Genomic DNA, 18,516 nt, shown 5'->3' on the forward strand with positions numbered 1-18,516 from the left:
GTGGACACTAACCTCCCTTTTCTTGCCTCTAAGGTAACTCTTACTTCTACTCCACTGTGCCCACTTCCTTTCCAGACCCCCAAAGGCACTGCCACCATGACATAAAGGTTCTCTCTCTAAATCTGATACACAGCTCTACCCTAATCACATACTGGCTGTCACCTTGTGGATGTCTCCAACTTGAATCCCTCCTCTGAACTCCATACCCATGTGTCCAGCTGTCCACTTGATACGTCAACTCAGATGCCTTTGGACCACTGCAGATTCAACATGATCAAAACCTAACTCTGGATATTACCTCTGAAAGTTACTCTCACCACCAACTTTGTCTTCTCAGGCAAAAAACAGTGGGGTCATCTCTGACTTTCCCATCTTTCTCTCACACTCCACATCAGAAAATCTGGTTGGTCCTACTTTAAAAATAAAAACAAACCAAAAAAATTAAATAAATAAATAAATAAAAACAAACAAACCCCACCAGAATCCAAGCACTTGTCTCTTACCCCTGTAGTCACCACTCTGGCCCAGCCATCATCAGCAGTCCTCTTTACTACCCCCATAGTCTTTTCTTCACTGTGCAGCCAGAGAAACCCTGACCAGAATAAGATCACTCCCTTCTCTGGTCCAAACTTTCCATGGGTCCCACCACTTTCAGAACAGAAGCCCAGCTCCACAGGCTGCCACTTCAGAGCTGAAACCTGTCCCCTACTCTCTGATCACTAGACATAATGGAGAACTAAAGTTCCCCGAAAATGACCAGTTCAGTCTCAAGTGATGTATTTGCATATGATGGTTCCCATGGGCACTGTTCCATACTTCTTCCCATTACTTGCTGAAAATGGAAACCCTTCCATATAATTCCAGAATAGTTTGCAGGGCACAAGTCCTCTGGTGACACCAGGATCCCCAAACCCAATGGCAGGCAGAAGGGTAGGCTAAGATTCCCAAGACACCATTATCTGCCATAATGCGTTGCCAAGATCATGGTTGACTGAGGACCTGTACACTTTGCACTCATCTATGCAGGGATCTTAATCACTTCTGCCACCACAGCAATCTGGCAGGAAGAGGGAGCTGGGAGTGGCAGGTTACCACAGTGGGATCTCAAAGACAACTGTTCCTCTCACCCCTACCTTGCCCTTTGGTGAGGATGATTTCAGATTGTCTAACTTAAGATACTCAGACCTTAGTGCTGCCTCCTACCAGCTATGTAACCATGATCCAAGATTTCTCTGTGTTCTCACGTACAAAGCAGGGATAATGGTGGTATCCACCTAATAGGGCTGTCTGTATCAGACGTGTTAGTAGGCGCCAAGTACCTTTGAAATAACTTTTACCATCCACATTCTTAACAGTTTTTGGCTTGAATGAAGTACATAATAGGTTCTTGTAAGTTTGGGGTTTGTTTTTAAGTCTTTAATAAAACTTGATATTTAAGACTTTTCATTGTAATCAAATACTTAGAGACAACTTTTTCAATCATTTAAGCAGTGGTATAAATTTATCATACCTAAATATTTTTAATTTTTAACTGCCTGCTAACGTATACTTGCCAGGTATACACTAGATCCTTTCACCAAACCAGCCTACCTGGTATATATTCCTCTGAAGGTGAGCATGCTGGTGGCCCTTCATTAGAGGTGTTCATCATCTCTCCTCACCTGATAAGTCAGGGAACTGATGTAACAGTGCCCTGGATTGGGGTGGGGCTGCTCCACTAGCCTGGCTGACTTTTCCTCGGCTCCACAGAGGGGCATGCTGAGTCCACAGAGTGACAAATTTATAGCACCTTACACCTTGCTCTCCATCTCAGGTCAGGTTCCTAATACGCTACAGCCCTCTCTCTCCTGCTGACACCACCCATAACCCTTTCATATTCCAGGACCTCTCCTTTCTGGAGGAAATCTCAGGGACATCCACCCCTTTTCCCTGTACTCATTCACCTCAGGGACCACATAAAATAACAACCTTAACATTCTCCCCCTAAATCTCATCTCCAGGCTTTGATAAGACCTCACTCCTCAGAGGTCTCCAGCCCAGCTTGTTATGCAGAACTCCAGACCAGCATATCCAAATGCTTATGTAACGCCAATACTGTGAAACACTATGGATTTACCATGTCCTAAGTTCAACTCCTGTTCCCCCTGAAAGGTGCTTCCCTCGTCCAACTTACCCATTTCCATTCTTTCAGATGTTCAGGGAAAAACAAAACAAAACTTGGGTGGTCCTTCACATCCCTTTTTCACTCACAGCCGTATCTAACACACCAGAAAATTCTGTTGGTTCTATCTTTAAAATCTCTCCAGAATTTAATGATTTATCCAGTCCCAATCCCTCCCCTGCCACTGTTCTGGTACAGTCACCAACACAACGTTCCTGGAGTTTGTGGCCTCCTCACCGGTCTCCCTGCCTCCATCCTCATCATCTCCACCCCACCCTAGTTTGTTTTCCCCTGAGCTTTGGGAATACTTTTAAAAATCCCTGATCACGTCATGTTCCTCCACGGCTCCCAACGTCCTCCTAATGAAAGCACTCGCCTCACCCTGACGTTCCAAGCATTACTACTCGCACTCTCTGCTTCCTTAAGATGTGAACACCCCAGTTTCCCGAAAGTTCCCGACTCAGTGACAACCCCAAATCTTTGCTTCCACTAGTGGCTCAGCGGGGTACCACTCTTAAACGTCTCACCACACTGGCTATTAGAAATGGCGGCTTGGGCTTCCCAGGTGGCGCAGCGGTTAAGAGTCCGACTGCCGATACAAGGGACACGGGTTCGTGCCCCGGTCCGGGAAGATCCCACATGCCGCGGAGCGGCTAGGCCTGTGAACCATGGCCGCTGAGCCTGCGCGTCCGAAGCCTGTGCTCCGCAACAGGAGAGGCCACAAAAGTGAGAGGCCCACGTACCGCAAAAAAAAAAAAAAGAAATGGCGGCTCCATCCGCATACGCCCTGGAGTCTGGACCAGAAGAGCCTCAATAGTCACCACTCGGGGTCCTACGATTCGAAGGTGGGGGGAGGGACGCGTCAAGATCCGGGGAACGCAGCACCCACCTAAGCCAGTCCGTCCCCAAGGCCGCCGCCATCACAGTCTGGACCACACAGATTCGGGAGGGATCCCAGGTCGGAAACCGGGCATAGCCGTCGCTCGGCCAGGCGGCGGAATTCTCGCGAGCGCTGCCACCACCGAGCCACTCTGCATCGAGGACAGGGTAGCCTCTCGCGCCTTCTCACTTTCCGTCACCTCTGAATCGACCCACAGCTCCCGATGTTATGCTCTGATGGGTAGACCAAGAGCCAACAAAATGTCCGCCGCGAAGATACCGGAAGTCCCTCCCAGAAGACTTCAGCACGTACGGAAATACCACAGTGCCGCCGCTGCGCGGCGCACGGGCTTCTGGGTAATGTAGTTCCCGCTGAGCCATCGGCCGCAGCGACTCGTTGACGCCCTCGCGTGGAACCACAAGGGACGCTGGGGCCTCGCGGCTCCGAGGACCGGGCGGAGCTTCACTCTTCTTAAGAAGCCATCGCCCAGTTTCCGTGTAGTGTACACTGCGAGGATCGAAGAAATGTTTAGAAATGTTCTCTCAGATACTCCCCAAAGCTACAAAACCTAATGGACACACCACATCAAATGTCACTTTGAGTCCACTCATATTTCCTTGTTTTTAAAATACTTACAGATGGAAGAGAGAAGCAAAGATGCAAATATGAAAAAATAAGTAAATTATACGATATGCTGTATGACGATAGGTGCCTTTGGGGAAAAAAGCTGGATTTCGGGGAAGAGCAGGGAATGAGACGGTGTAATATTAAATAGAGTAGTAATGAGAAACCTCATGGATACTTCAGGCAAGACTTGAAAAATGATTAATTAAGTCATGTGGCATTTTTGTGCATATCCAAGAACTGTATCAGCCAGTGACATGTCCTAAGCAAAGCCAGGTGCTCATGCCCATGGAATTAGGTGAGTGAGGAAGGGAGTTTTAAAAAGGAGGTCAGGGACTTCTCTGATGGCACAGTGGTTAAGAATCATCCTGCCAATTCAGGGGACACAAGTTCGAGCCCTGGTCCAGGAAGATCCCGCATGCCATGGAGCAACTAAGCCCGAGCACCACAACTACTGAGCCTGCGCTCTAGAGCTTGTGAGCCACAACTACTGAAGCCCACGCGCCTAGAGCCCATGTTCTGCAACAAGAGAAGCTACCACAATGAGAAGGCTGCCAAAATAAATAAGTAAATTTATAGAAAAAAAAAAAAAGAGGTCAGAGGGACTTCCATGCTGGTCCAGTGGGTAAGACTCCACGCTGCCAATACAGGGGGCCTGGGTTCCATCCCTGGCTGGGGAACTAGATCCCACACATGTGCCACAACTAAAGATCCCACATGCTGCAAGTAAGACCTAATGCAGCCTAAATACATAATTTCTTTTCTTTTTTTTTTTTTTTTTTGCGGTACGCAGGCCTCTCACTGTTGTGGCCTCTCCCGTTGTGGAGCACAGGCTCTGGACGCTCAGGCTCAGCAGCCGTGCTCACGGGCCTAGCCGTTCCATGGCATGTGGGGTCTTCCCAGACCAGGCACGAACCCACGTCCCCTGCATCGGCAGGCGGACTCTCAACCACTACACCACCAGGGAAGCCCTAAATAAATATCCTTTTTTTAATTCAAAAAAAAAAAAAAAAAAAGGAGGGCGAGAGGAACATGGGCTAAAGGCCTGTGAAGTGCCTCAGGGTCTTGCAAAACTTTTGAATTTTCTTTAAGTAAAAGGAGGAGTCTTTCCAGGATTTTAATCAAAGATGGACACTACCTGACTCATAGTGTTGAAGGGTCATGTTGGCTGGAGAGTTGAGAATAGACTGCAAAAAAACAAGCTTAGGATACAGAAAATCAGTTAGATGACCACTGCAAAAATCCAGCTAGAGGATGGTGCTAATCAGGCTGGGGGCAGACATAGTGATGAAAAGTGGTGAGACTCAAGATATATTTTGAAAGTGGACCCAATCAGATTTCCTATGGGGCTGGTTCTGTGGTATGAGAAAAAGAATGAGTCAAGGATGATACCTAGAATTTTTAGTCTCAGCAACTGGAAGGATGGGGTTGGCATCGACTGAAAATGGGAAAGCTGTGACCAGAGCAGAATTAAAAGAAAGCTCACACACTGAAAACACCAAATGCTGGTGAGGATGTTTAGCAACAGGAACTCTCATTCATTGCTGGGTGGAATGCAAGTGGCACAGCCACTTTGCAAGACAGTCTTGCAGTGTCTTAAAAAACTAAACATAGACTTACCATACAATCCAGAAATTTTGTTCCTTGGTATTTACCCAAAGGAATTGAAAACGTTTGTCCACACAAAAACCTGCACATCATGGATGGTTTTAGCAACTTAATTCATAACTGTCAATGTTCCATCTTGGAAGCAAGCAAGATGTCCAGGAGATGAATGGATAAATAAACTGTAGTACATACAGACAAGGAAATACTATTCAGCTCTAAAAAGAAATGAGCTATCAAGCCACGACAAGACATGGAGGAAACTTAAATGCATATTACTAAGGCAAAGAAGCCAATCTGAAAAGGCTACGTACTGTATGATTTCAAATCTGACATTCTGGACAAGGCAAACCTATGGAGACAGTAAAAATATCAGTGGTTACCAGGCCTTAGGCAGGAGGGAGGGATAAAAAGGTGGAGAATTTTTAGGGCAGTGAAACTCATCTGAATGGAACTCTAATAGTGGATTGAAGTGTAAGCCCTGACAGTTGTTTTCTTTTTTGTAACGCAAGTGCCTGACGTAAACTTTGTTTGCCAAGGCATCAAAGAGGCATCCAATTCAAAGATGTCTATCTGTAATAAACAACATTGCTAGCCAGGTGATTAAAGAGCCAGGCTGCCTTTCCCACTAGGGCTCCTTTGCTTTAGGAGCTGTTGGTTGATTTCAGTAACTGACCATTTGGGCTACTTGTTTTTTTCTCTTACTGTGCTTTAAACTCCTACTCTTATGTTTTTAATTCCCCAATAAAGAGTGAGGCCATGAAACCCTACACCCCCACTCTCGACCACAATAAAAGCAGAACCCCAGGCCCATGAACTCCCTCTCTCACCTCGACCTTGCTATGTGGATCCAGATGTTGTATGTAATTTCCAGGTTTGTAAATAATAAACCTATATGGACTTCCCTGGCAGTCAATTAGTTAAGACTCCACGCTTACACTGCAGGGGGTGCAGGTTCGATCCCTGATCAGGGAACTAAGATCCCACATGCTGCACGGCCAAATAATATCAATCAATAAATAAGTGTAGTAAAAAACTGTTTAAAGGTAATAATAAACCTGTATTTTTTTCAGTTTCCTGGATATTGCTGAAGGGCATCTTGCAATCACAATGAGAAACACAAGAGCCAGTCCAACCACAGCATTCCTCACTGACAGACTGAGACCAGCTCAGAACAATGGATACATGCCACTATACATTTACCCAAACACATAAAATGTACACCAAGCGTGAACCCTAATGAAAACCATGGTCATTGGGTGATAATGTGTAATTTTAGGTTCATCAATTGTAACAAATATATCATTCTAGTGGGGGGTGTTAATAATGGGGAAGGTTATGCATATATGGGGGCATGGTGTATATGGGAAATTGCTGTACATTCCAGTCAATTTTGCTGTCAACCTAAAACTGCTCTAAATAAATAAAGTTTAAAAAAAATTTTTAAATGAAAGCTGAGAAGTTTGAAGATGTTGAGTGTGTTATGTCTACCAGATGTCCAGGAATAGGTTACAAAGTAGATCATTAAACAATCACTGGATTTTTGGATGGAAATATACATTTGGAAGTTTTGAGCTTAAAATGATATTTACAACCACGCCATTGCATAAGATTACCAATAGAATGTGTATAGGTTGTGTTAAATTCCCCTAATATGATTGTGTTACTGTCGATTTCCCCTTTTATGGCTGTTAGTATTTGCCTTATGTATTGAGGTGCTCCTATGTTGGGTGCATAATATTTACAATTGTTATATCTTCTTCTTGGATCGATCCCTTGATCATTATGTAGTGTCCTTCTTTGTCTCTTGTAATAGTCTTCCAAGTCGATTTTGTCTGATATGAGAATTGCTACTCCAGGTCTCTTCTGATTTCCACTTGCATGGAATATCTTTTTCCATCCCCTCACTTTCAGTCTGCATGTGTCCCTAGGTCTGAAGTGGGTCTCATGTAGACAGCATACATACGGGTCTTGTTTTTGTATCCACTCAGCCAATCTGTGTCTTTTGGTGGGAGCATTTAATCCATTTACATTTAAGGTAATTATCGGTATTTGTGTTCCTATTCCTATTTTCTTAATTGTTTTGGGTTCATTATTATGAATTCTTTTTCAGGAAGACTGCCTATTCCTCTTCATTTGTTAGGTCTGGTGGGTTTTTACCTTGCTCCTTCATCTGCTGTGTGTTTTTCTTTCTTTCCATTTTGCTTATCTTACTGTGTTTGGGGTCTCCTTTTTGCAGGCTGCAGGTTCATAGTTCCTGTTGTTTTTGGTGTCTGTCCCCAGTGGCTAAGGTTGGTTCAGTGGGTTGTGTAGGTTTCCTGGTGCAGGGGACTGGTGCCTGTGTTCTGGTGGATGAGGCTGGATCTTGTCTTTCTGGTGGGCAGGTCCACGTCTGGTGGTGTGTTTTGGGGTGTCTGTGACCTTATTATGATTTTAGGCAGCCTCTCTACTAATGCATGGGGCTGTGTTCCTGTCTTGCTAGTTATCTGGCATAGGGTGTACAACACTGTAGCTTGCTGGTCGTTGAGTGAAGCTGGGTGTTGATGTTGAGATGGAGATCTCTGGGAGATTTTTGCCATTTGATATTATGTGGGGCTGGGAGGTCTCTTGTGGACCAGTGTCCTGAAGTTGGCTCTCCCACCTCAGTGGCACAGCCCTGACACCTGGCTGGAGCACCAAGAGACTGTCTTCCACATGGTTCAGAATAAAAGGGAGAAAGAAAAGAAAGAAAGAAAAGAAAGAAAGAAAGAAAGAAAGAAAGAAAGAAAGAAAGAAAGAAAGAAAGAAAGAAAGGAGATAAAATAAAATAAAGATAAAATAAAGTTATTAAAATAAAAAATAATTATTAAGAAAACATTTGTAAAAAACAAACAAAAAACATGGACGGACAGAACCCTAGAACAAATGGTGAAAGCAAATCTATACAGACAAAATCTCACACAGAAGCATACACATACACACTCACAAAAAGAGGAAAAAGGGAGAAAAAAATATATTTTGCTCCCAAAGTCCACCTCCTCAATTTGGGATGATTCATTGTCTATTCAGGTATTCCACAGATGCAGGGTACATCAAGTTGACTGTGAAGCTTTAATCCGCTGCTTCTGAGGCTGCTGAGAGAAATGTCCCTTTCTCCTCTTTGTTCACATAGCTCCTGGGGTTCAGCTTTGGATTTGGCCCCGCCTCTGCATGTAGGTCTCCTGAGGGCGTCTGTTCTTAGCTCAGACAAGACGGGGTTAAAGGAGTCACTGATTTGGGGGCTCTGGCTCACTCAGGCCGGCGGGAGGAGGGGTACAGTGTGGGGTGAGCCTGCAGCGACAGAGGCTGGCATGACGTTGCACCAGCCTGAGGCATGCCATGTGTTCTCCTGGGAAAGTTGTCCCTGGATCATGGGGCCCTGGCAGTGGTGGGCTGCACAGGCTCCGGAGTCTGGAGGTAGGGAGTCCATGATGATAGCTGCAGCTCATGCTCATCTCTGGAGCTCCTTTAAGCAGTGCTCTTAATCCTCTCTCCTCACGCACCAGGAAACAAAGAGGCAAGAAAACGTCTCGTCTCTTCAGCAGCTCCAGACTTTTCCTGGACTCCCTCCCAGCTAGCCGTGGTGCACTAACCCCTTTAGGCTGTGTTCATGCCACCAACCCCAGTCCTCTCCCTGGGATCTAACCCCCGAACCCCGAGCCTCAGCTCCCAGCCCCGGCCCGTCCTGGCGGGTGAGCAGACAAGCCTCTCGGGCTGGTGAGTGCTGGTCAGCACCGATCCTCTGTGCGGGAATCTCTCCACTTTGCCCTCTGCACCCGTGTTGCTGCGTTCTCCTCCATAACTCTGATGCTTCCCCCCTCTGCCACCTGCAGTCTCCACCCGCGAAGGGGCTTCTAGTGTGTGGAAACCTTTCCTGCTTTGCAGCTCCCTCCCACTGGTGCAGGTCCCATCCCTATTCTTTTGTCTCTGTTTTTTCTTTTTTCTTTTGCCCTACCCAGGTACGTGGGGAGTTTCTTCCCTTTCGGGAGGTCTGAGGTCTCCTGCCAGCGTTCAGTGGGTGTTCTATAGGAGCAGTTCCACGTGTAGATGTATTTCTGATGTATCTGTGGGGAGGAAGGTAATCTCCACGTCCTACTCTTCCACCATCTTCTCCTGTCTCTGTATAGGTTGTGAAGAGAGAAATAACTGCTGATTGAGCTCCTGTTTATTACAATATTAAGGGAATGCATTTTAAAAAAACAAATCCAGGGAGTTCCCTGGTAGTCCAGTAATTAGGATTCCTTCCGGGCTTTCATGCTGTGGACCGTGTTCAGTCTCTGGTTGGGGAACTGAGATTCTGCAAGCTGCACAAGAAGCCAAAAAAAAATTTTTTTTAATAAAAAAAAAACAGGGCTTCCCTGGTGGTGCAGTGCTTGGGAGTCCACCTGCCGATGCAGGGGACACGGGTTCATGCCCCAGTCCAGGAGGATCCCACATGCCACAGAGCAGCTGGGCCCGTGAAATTAAGAATACAAAGGAAATAAAATGGTGTCAAAAGCTCCTGAAAGGAACTTTAAGGAAAATCTTAAATTCATTAATGATGATGGAGTTGTGAAGATAAAAACTCTCATTAGAAAGATTAGAGAACTACATAGGAGTTGAGGTAATAGAAACAAAAAGAGAGAGAAAATGCTCATAAAAGTTTAGCCATAAAGCATGAGGGAGAGAAATGGTAGAACATAAAAAAAATGTACTAAATCAGAGTGAAGGGTAGCTATTTTATGAAGTACACAAATTTTATTGATGCTATTTGTAAAACAGATAAAAAGACTGAAGATCAATGATTGGTGGTTTATCATCAATAGATTTACAAAACCAAGAACAAAACCCCTCAGAAGCTAAGTCATGGGAAAATCATCCTTAGATGGCATTAATGGAGGGACTGACCCTAAATTCAGGGGAGGCATCACTACCTTCTCAACATAAGGGAGCCCATAAGATATTTGTTTTAGATTTGGGAGGCAGAGGGTATTATCAAATAAAATCAAATAATGATTTTCTTTTCTCTGTATAAAGGCAGAATGTTAATATAGATAGAAGTAATCCTGGGGGAACTTTATATGAAGTAACAAATAGTTTTGAGATTCTTGAGGTTTTTGGTGAATATATTAGGCTAGGAACACCAAGCTGGGCAGGCAAGTAGCAGAAGTGGGGAAGGTCCTGCTGGAATAGGGGACAACTGGAGCATTCAGGTAAAGTCCTTGACCAGGATTTGGAATCTTTTAAATGAGAGATCAGTAATGATAGCTCTTTAAGCAGATGGACTAAACATTTATAGATAATTAGTAGGACTAATTAGTAGGACAATTCAGGCTAGAAGAGGTCCTAGGTTATCTGGACATTCCCCAACTAAGTGATGTGAAGTTTGCAGGTGGTGGCAGTTAGTAAGACTAATAAGTAATCAAAATACGGAGTCTTTTTATCCAACAGGAGCAATGGAATGTTAGAGCAGTGATTGTTGAGTTCAGGAATTATGTAGCTTTGAAGAGCAGAGAATGTGTTTGTGAACCTGATGATGGATCTGGCCTTCCACCGTATCTGCATCTTATGCTCCCTGCAGTAAGTGGCTAGCATGTGCAACTGGGCCAAGGGTTATTGGGGTAGGGTGCAAGTACACTTCCCTAACTGCTGGGATCTAGTGGTTGTGCTGTAAGGACAGTTCTCATTAGAACCATAAGTAGGAATTATATGTTCCACTATAAATGGCCTATGACACACCATGAAGATGCTACTGAGTTCATAATAAGAATTCAAGTGGGGTGAGTCTACAAAGCAAAACTAAGATTTTAAGAAGCTCTTGGCATTCTGGATGTCAGATCAAAGAGTGCAGATTTAGGGTAAAAAAACAAAAATAGGGACTTCCTTGGTGGTCCAGTGGGTAAGACTCCGTGCTCTCAATGCAAGGGGCCCAGGTTCAATCCCTGGTCAAGGAACTAGATCCTGCATGCATGCTGCAACTAAGTGGTCTGCATACTGCAACTAAGATCCTGCTTGCCACAACTGGGACCTGGCACAGCCAAAATTAATTAATTAAAAAATAAATATTATAAAACAAAACTTAAGATTAAAAAAAAAAATTTAGAACTACAGTTCAGCTCTGCAATATGTGTTCCCTTCAAACAAAAGGCAACTTATAGGCATACCTCATTTTATTGTGCTTTGCAGACACCGAGTTTTTTTTTTACAGATTGAAGGTTTGTCGCAACTCTGCATCAAGCAAATCTATTGGTGCTGTTTTTTTCCAACAGCATTTTCTCACTTTATGGCTATGTCACATTTTGGTAATTCTTGCAACAATTCAAACATTTTCATCGTTATATTTGTTATGATCTTTATCAGTGGTCTCTGATGTTACTATTGCAAAAAATTATGACTCACTGAAGGCTCAGATGATGGTGAGCATTTTTAATTTAGGAATAAAGTACCTTTTAAATAAAGTATGTCCATTGTTCTTTCAGACATCATGCTATTGCACACTTAATAGACTACAGTATAAACATAACTTTTATAAGCACTGGGAGACCAAAGAATTCATGTGACCTCCTTTACTGCAATATTTGCTTTACTGACGTGGTCTGGAACCGAACCCACAACATCTGAGGTACGCCTATAGTGAGGCTTTTTGTAAGAGATGGTGGCTGAGCAAATGGAACATGGAGACTGCAGCAAAGGTTCTCTGGGCTGACAAAAGTGTATGTGGAAATTGTGAAATGAGGAAGTCATCATCTATGGTCTTAATAAAATTTCCATGCAGAGACGATCCTAAAATTTAACTCCAAGTTTAATGGTAAATATTGATATGAAGATTTTTAAAACTGGTTTTAATATTTAAGAATCTCACAATAATTTCAGAGCCAAAGAAAGATTAATCAGCACTTTGTATTTTCTGAATTCACTTTAGATTATCAGGCTTCAATAATGTCATGTTGCATAATCTAAGTGCTACTGATTTCTCACTATACCTGGGAACAATTATCACATCCTAGATACTGCAGTTCCAAAAGTATTGTAGTTTGTAACAGCTGTGCTCTCTTGAGGGTGGTCTTTGGGCCTACAGAAAAACCCTGACATCCAAGGTACTTATTAGGACCACAGATGTCAACAGTCTTTCCCAGAATGCCTTGTATATTGTATGGCTTTTTCTGACACCAAATATGTCATTCCATCACCAATTCTCCAACACCAACTGGGTATCCTACAATTCAATTCAATTCTGACACTAACTACTTGGAGTTAGTGCAGACCCCACCCATTAAGGACTCAGTCCCATAAGACTGCCAACCACAAAATGGGTCCCAAGGCTACTCCCACTTCTGCCAAGTCGACTACAAATCTGGTTTGATAATTTGCTAGAATGACTTATAGAACTCAGGAAAATGCTATACTTACAATTACAGTTTATTATGAAGGACACAAGTCAACAGCCAGATAAAGTGAGGTCCAAAAGAACCCCAAGCACAGGAGCCTCTAACCCAGTGGAATCAGGGTATACCCCCCTTCCTGGTTGGATGTGTTTACCAACATGGAAACTCCCCAAACCCTACTGTTTAGGGATTTTTTACTAAGGTATCATTACATAGGCACGGTTGACTAAATCACTGGCCATTGTGACTGAACTCAATCTCCAGCTCCTTCCCCTCCCCAGATGTCAGGGGTGGGGCTTAAAAGTTCTAACCCTCTAATATCTGGTGACCAGCCCCCACGCTGAAGATCTGTACAGGCCTCCACCTTGAGTCATTTCATTATCACACAAAAAAACTCCTATTACTCAGGAAATTCCAAGGGTTTTAGAAGATCTCTGCCAGGAACCAGGGACAAACATCAAATATTTACTTTTTTATTTTACCACAGACAGGAATACAGCTTAGACAAAAACTGTAGTAAGACAGACTTTCTTACACCATACTGTTCCCTGAGACCCTCATGAAACCTGTCCACCTGTTCACACTAGCAAAGCCAAATTCTATTTTCATTTTGTTTTTCAAATTGTTTTCAACTACCCCACATAGTGAATAAAACTGTTAAGATTAAAGGTGACTTAAACAATAAGATTTTTATTATTGTACATATCAGAGCAATATGCAGCAGATCATTCCCAGGTTGGCGACTTGGAGGACAGAGAATGCTTCAAAAGTTTCACCCCTAAGACCCACAATGCCATGAAGAAGGAAAACTTTACAAGCCACCAGCAGTTCCCAGACTGGGTCCTTTGGGCCCAAACTGGATCAGGTCCATGCCATAACTAGTTAGAGAGAAGGGAATGGGAACTCCCTAGGGGCTTTGACTACGATTTCCTCTAGAGAATGGGAGAGAGAGTACAAACATCTGTCTTCTCTGAGCATGCTGTGGTGACTGATGCACACTATGAGGACCTGCCAGATGGTAGAGGCGAGTTGACTTCTGCCACAGAATCTGGCAGTGACTTAATTATGGCAAGGTTCCTGAGCAGGTAAAATATGAAATGTCGCTCCTGAAAATTTCTCACATACCTGGAACTCATGGCAGATTGCTCCTCATAGAGGCTCTCTAGTGCTATCACACTGAGCAAAGAGATAGCAAATTCCCTGAAGGTCTAAGGCCATTATCTTATGTAGATTTCCTTATCCAGAAGGTATTTTTTCCACATTAGCTGAATTCCTAAAACTTAGAACTGAGTTGTGAGATTTTGGTGTTGAATCAGAGCAGACTGGTAACTGAAGGCTTTCTCATGTTGGCTGTACTCTTGAGGCCTTTATCTAGTGTGAAGTTTATGGTGCTGAATGAGGCTGTAGTTTTGGCTAAAAGATTTTCCACATTCACTGCATTCATAAGGTCTTTCTCCAGTGTGAATTCTCCGATGTAGAATGAGGCTGAAGCTTTGGCTAAAGGATTTCCCACATTCCCTGCACTCATAAGGCCTTGCTCCTGTATGAACTCTTCGGTGTTGAATGAGGCTGGAGCTTTGGCTAAAGGATTTCCCACATTCACTGCATTCATAAGGCCTTTCTCCAGTGTGAATTCTGCGGTGCTGAATGAGGCTGGAGCTTTGGCTAAAAGATTTCTCACATTCACCACATTCATAAGGCCTTGCTCCTGTGTGAATTCTCTGATGCTGAACAAGACTGGAACTTTGTCTAAAGAATCTGCCACATTCAGTACACTCATAAGGCTTTGCTCCAGTGTGAATTCTCTGGTGCCGAACAAGTTTGGATTTGCACCCAAAAGCTTTCCCACATTCGGCACACTCATAAGGCCTTTCTCCAGTGTGAATACGCTGGTGCTGAACAAGTTTATATTTGAACCTGAAGGTCTTCCCACATTCACTGCATTCAAAAGGCCTTTCTCCAGTATGAAGCGTCTTGTGCCGAAGAAATGTGTGCTTGTAAGTGAAGGTTTTCCCACATTCACTGCACTCATACAGTCCTCCAGAGTGAATTCTTTGGTGCTGAACAAGTGTACGTTTGCAGCGGAAGGCTTTCCCACATTCACCACACTTGTAAGGACTTTTTCCACAGTGAAAGGCCTCCTCACAGCCAGTACTGCTGTGTATATTCAGTACTGCTTTGGGAGTGGCCTGGTACTGGAAAAGGCCCACAGTGTCCTTTCCACCCTCCCCACAGGTGAAAGGCTTCCCTGACAAATAGATTCCATAGCTCTTCACAAAGGAAGTCCTGTTCATACCCTTGCTGCAGGGTTTTTCCCCACTGTGCTTCTCCTGGTGTTGGTCAAGATTTGCCCTGAAACAGAACTGTTTCCCACATGCTACACATGTACACGATTTCTGCCCAGTATATGTTCCTTGATGCTCAGCCAGGTACAAAACGTCCTTCATGACAGGAGCACACATCTCACAGAGATGAGCTTTCTGGGTTGACGGATCTGGCTTTAGAGTCCTGATTTGTGGCATTCTTTCCTGAGAAACACTCTGTCCTGAAGGAGCCTTGTCATTCTCTATGCCACACAAACAACCTGAAAACAGAAAAATGCTAGTGAAGTACGTGGGGACTTCACTTTGGGGACTGGTGGCAGCCACATCACAAATATGTGTCTGGCACACCAAAGAATGAATACATGAGGTGGTTTTCAGGATGACGGAGTTGGAGTCAGGACGAGGAAGAGGCTGTTTTGCAGTACGGGGACTCTAAAAGGTTACAGAAGTAGAGAAACCTCACAAGATGAAAAACTGTTAAGAATGTGATGCAGCAGAGTGAGGAGAGGCAGGCAGTTTTAAACTCACTCTTCACACCTTGAGCAGTGCTTTAGCTGCTGCTAACATGTGAGTGTTGTACAGAAATTTTTGTCCAGGGATAGAAAAATCCATTTGCAAATGACTAACTGGTTTTCAAGGACTATCAAGGAAATGTGCACACCACCTGTTACATGTGAGCCAACACTGGAGAACACAGCAGATGCAGCAGTAGAGAAGAATAGCTAACAGGTGGAGGAAGGAAAGTTGGGTATAGCCAGGGGCCAGAAGTCAGAGTTAAAGTGACAAGCTGGCCAAGTATAAAGAACGGGGAAAAAGAGATGGAAATGAGGTGTGGCACCCAGCAGTGGCACCAAAACACTAGTTTGAACAGGTTCCTGGTATGATGTGAACACAACCCTGATGTCATGTCCTTGCCAGGCCCCCTCTAGCCCATCGTGCCACAGTGGGCCATTCTATGAAGCACCCAGGACTCTCCCCTGCAACCCACATTAACTACATGGGACTTAGAAAATTCAAGTCCTAAGGGACAGACAGGACAGGCAAGTGGCCAGTTCCAGCCCAAAGAAACATCACATAACAGAGCACAGAAAAGAAAAGTAAATGTTACAAAAAGAACCTCAGATGAGGGTATTACAAACACAGCTCATGGTGCACCTAACTAGTGCCTATGCCCAGTGATGTGCAATTCTTGGCACAGGCAGGCATGAAAGAACAGTCAAAAGAAGGGAACAAAACCTAGGAATCATGGATCTGGAAAGTCACCCAACTAGGGAGGAGGCAAGCAAGATGGGACCCATTTGGCTTCCTACTAGGCTTCAGAGCAGCAGGTATTAGGTCTCCAAGGAGAGAAAAGGGCAGTGCAAACAACCCAGCCCTAGCAACAGCAGCACCTTCCAAAGGAACTAGGAAAGGAAGTAGTCCCCATGGTTTGGATGCAGGAAGGACAGAGCAGCCCCTAAGGAAAAGCAGAAAGGCAAAGTCTAGCCCAGGTCATAGGGGTGGGTGTGCAGGCCTTACCCAGTGAGGATATAAGTGTAAAGATCTCCAGCATCACATCATGGTACAGGTGTCTCTGGGCCTTATCAAGGAGACTCCATTCCTCCCAGGAGAAGTACACAGCCACGTCCTCAAAAGTCACACTAGCCTGTCATGATGGGGACATATGAAACCACTGGTCCTTTCTCCTGAGGACCCACAATCCATCCTGCACACATCCAGCCCATGCTCAAGTTTCTTCCAGGCTCCCCACTTCAGATGAGACACCAGAACCTGATGCCATTGGTACTGCTCTCTCCTCATGGTTCCACTAATCACTGTGCCCAGCCCTCAGCAACTACAGACAGGTAGACAGAGAGATGCCATCAGAGAGATGCTCAGGGACAGAACTGCATGGCTCCATCTCTTCCTGTCGGGCAATTTCCAGGGGGTCTTCCATATCATGCCTCACAATAAAATGTGGAGTCACCCATCACTCTTAAGTCTCCTGTACCAGGGCCCAGGGTCCATCAATTCATGCTCCCTCTCTCCACATGTACCTCTCTCACATCTCCAGACCCCACGGTTGCATCCTCGCAGCCATTGCCAACTCTCTGTCCCACACTATAGTCATCTTCCTGGACTCACCCCAGAGAACCTGGCAAATTCAAACAGAATCCAATTCTACCCAAGACCTCTGATGGATCCCAAAACAATTTGAAGGCCTTTCTGCCTGTTTCTAATTCTAGCTTCAACATTAGTCATACAGAACCATATGTGTATTTCAGATACCCATAACCCTCTCCTACTTCTAGGCTGTACTCATTCCCTCAGCAGCCACAATCCTCCTCTCTCCACCTAACCCTCATTAAAATCCCAGCCACAATGGTACCCACACTAAGCATAGTGATTCTCACAGATAACCACATTTTCCCATTATGTTATCTACATTATCTACTGAAACATCCCACCAAAGCTCACCACAAAATTCTAGCAAATGCATCTTATCTCTGTTAGTTCTCTGCCTCTGCATCTGTCTGTCTACTCTACCTTTGGAAGTCTTGGACACCTGCCAACACCTCAGGCCTCACACATACTCCCTTCAGGGCTATTTCTCTCCTACATCTGTGTTTATGATGTCCATAACCCCCAACCAGGTGCCCAAGCAATATATCAATTCTTGGAACTCATACACTTCTTTCTGACCTGCTAGTAACAATATCACCATGGCCTGAATTCCACCTTCTAAATACAATCCATAGTTCCACACCGGTGCAGACACTAGCCACCACTTTCAGATGTCTCCATCCCGAACCACACCCCAGATTTCCAGATCTCTGTGCTGCCCACCTGATGTCACTACTCCTTTGTTTTCTGAGAAATCTCATAATTTTAACACAGCCAAAAACAAAATTCCTGATATCTCCAATGAAAATCACTCTTACTACTGATTATCTCATCTCAGTTAATGAAGCTTCCAGTCTTTCAGCTGTTAAGACCAAAACTTTACTGCGATCACTGACTCTTACCATTCTCTCTCCCACCCTCAAAATCAGAAAATCTGGGCAGCCCTTCTTAAATAATGGATCCAGAATCCAACCACTTCTTCCAACTCCACAGCCACTACTCTGGTCCATGAACACGCACTAGGACTTCTGCAGTACCCTCCTCCCTGGTCATCCTTCCTCCTCCCAAAGACTGTTTTCCACTCTGTAACCAGATGGAGCCTGTTTATACCTAAGTAAGATCATCTCCCTCCTCTTTTCCAAATCTCCCATTACCTCCACAATAGATGCCCAACTTCTCAGACAGCCACATTACAAGACTGACTGCTGTACCCTTGCTCTGTTGCTAAAAGAAAGGAGACCTGCTGTGCCCTGTTCCCAGTTTGTGGACACACTACCAAACATTTGAACATGCTGCACCTGTTTCTGGGATAACCTTCTACACCATTTTTCACAGATGACCAGAAAGCAACTCTTCCATGAAACACTTGGCCTGGACTAGAATGTGTCTAGAGGATTTCTCCCAGATCCCCAAACCCAAGGGCTGGGAAAATGGCAG

At 44.6% G+C, this 18,516-nt stretch overlaps 1 protein-coding gene across 1 annotated transcript in view; it reads right to left on the bottom strand.

The window, feature by feature from the left end:
• The window catches only part of LOC112397960 (zinc finger protein 304-like), a 40,550-nt gene that overhangs the window by 4,131 nt on the left and 17,903 nt on the right, over window positions 1-18,516 (bottom strand). The window contains 2 exon segments of the mRNA XM_024742307.1: window positions 14,009-15,236; window positions 16,495-16,621. Of these exon segments, the coding sequence (XP_024598075.1) occupies window positions 14,009-15,236; window positions 16,495-16,621 (1,355 nt within the window).

The sequence above is a fragment of the Neophocaena asiaeorientalis genome, unplaced genomic scaffold (assembly GCF_003031525.2).
Source record: "Neophocaena asiaeorientalis asiaeorientalis breed wild unplaced genomic scaffold, Neophocaena_asiaeorientalis_V1.1 scaffold582, whole genome shotgun sequence".
In the NCBI taxonomy this organism is placed as follows: domain Eukaryota; kingdom Metazoa; phylum Chordata; class Mammalia; order Artiodactyla; family Phocoenidae; genus Neophocaena; species Neophocaena asiaeorientalis.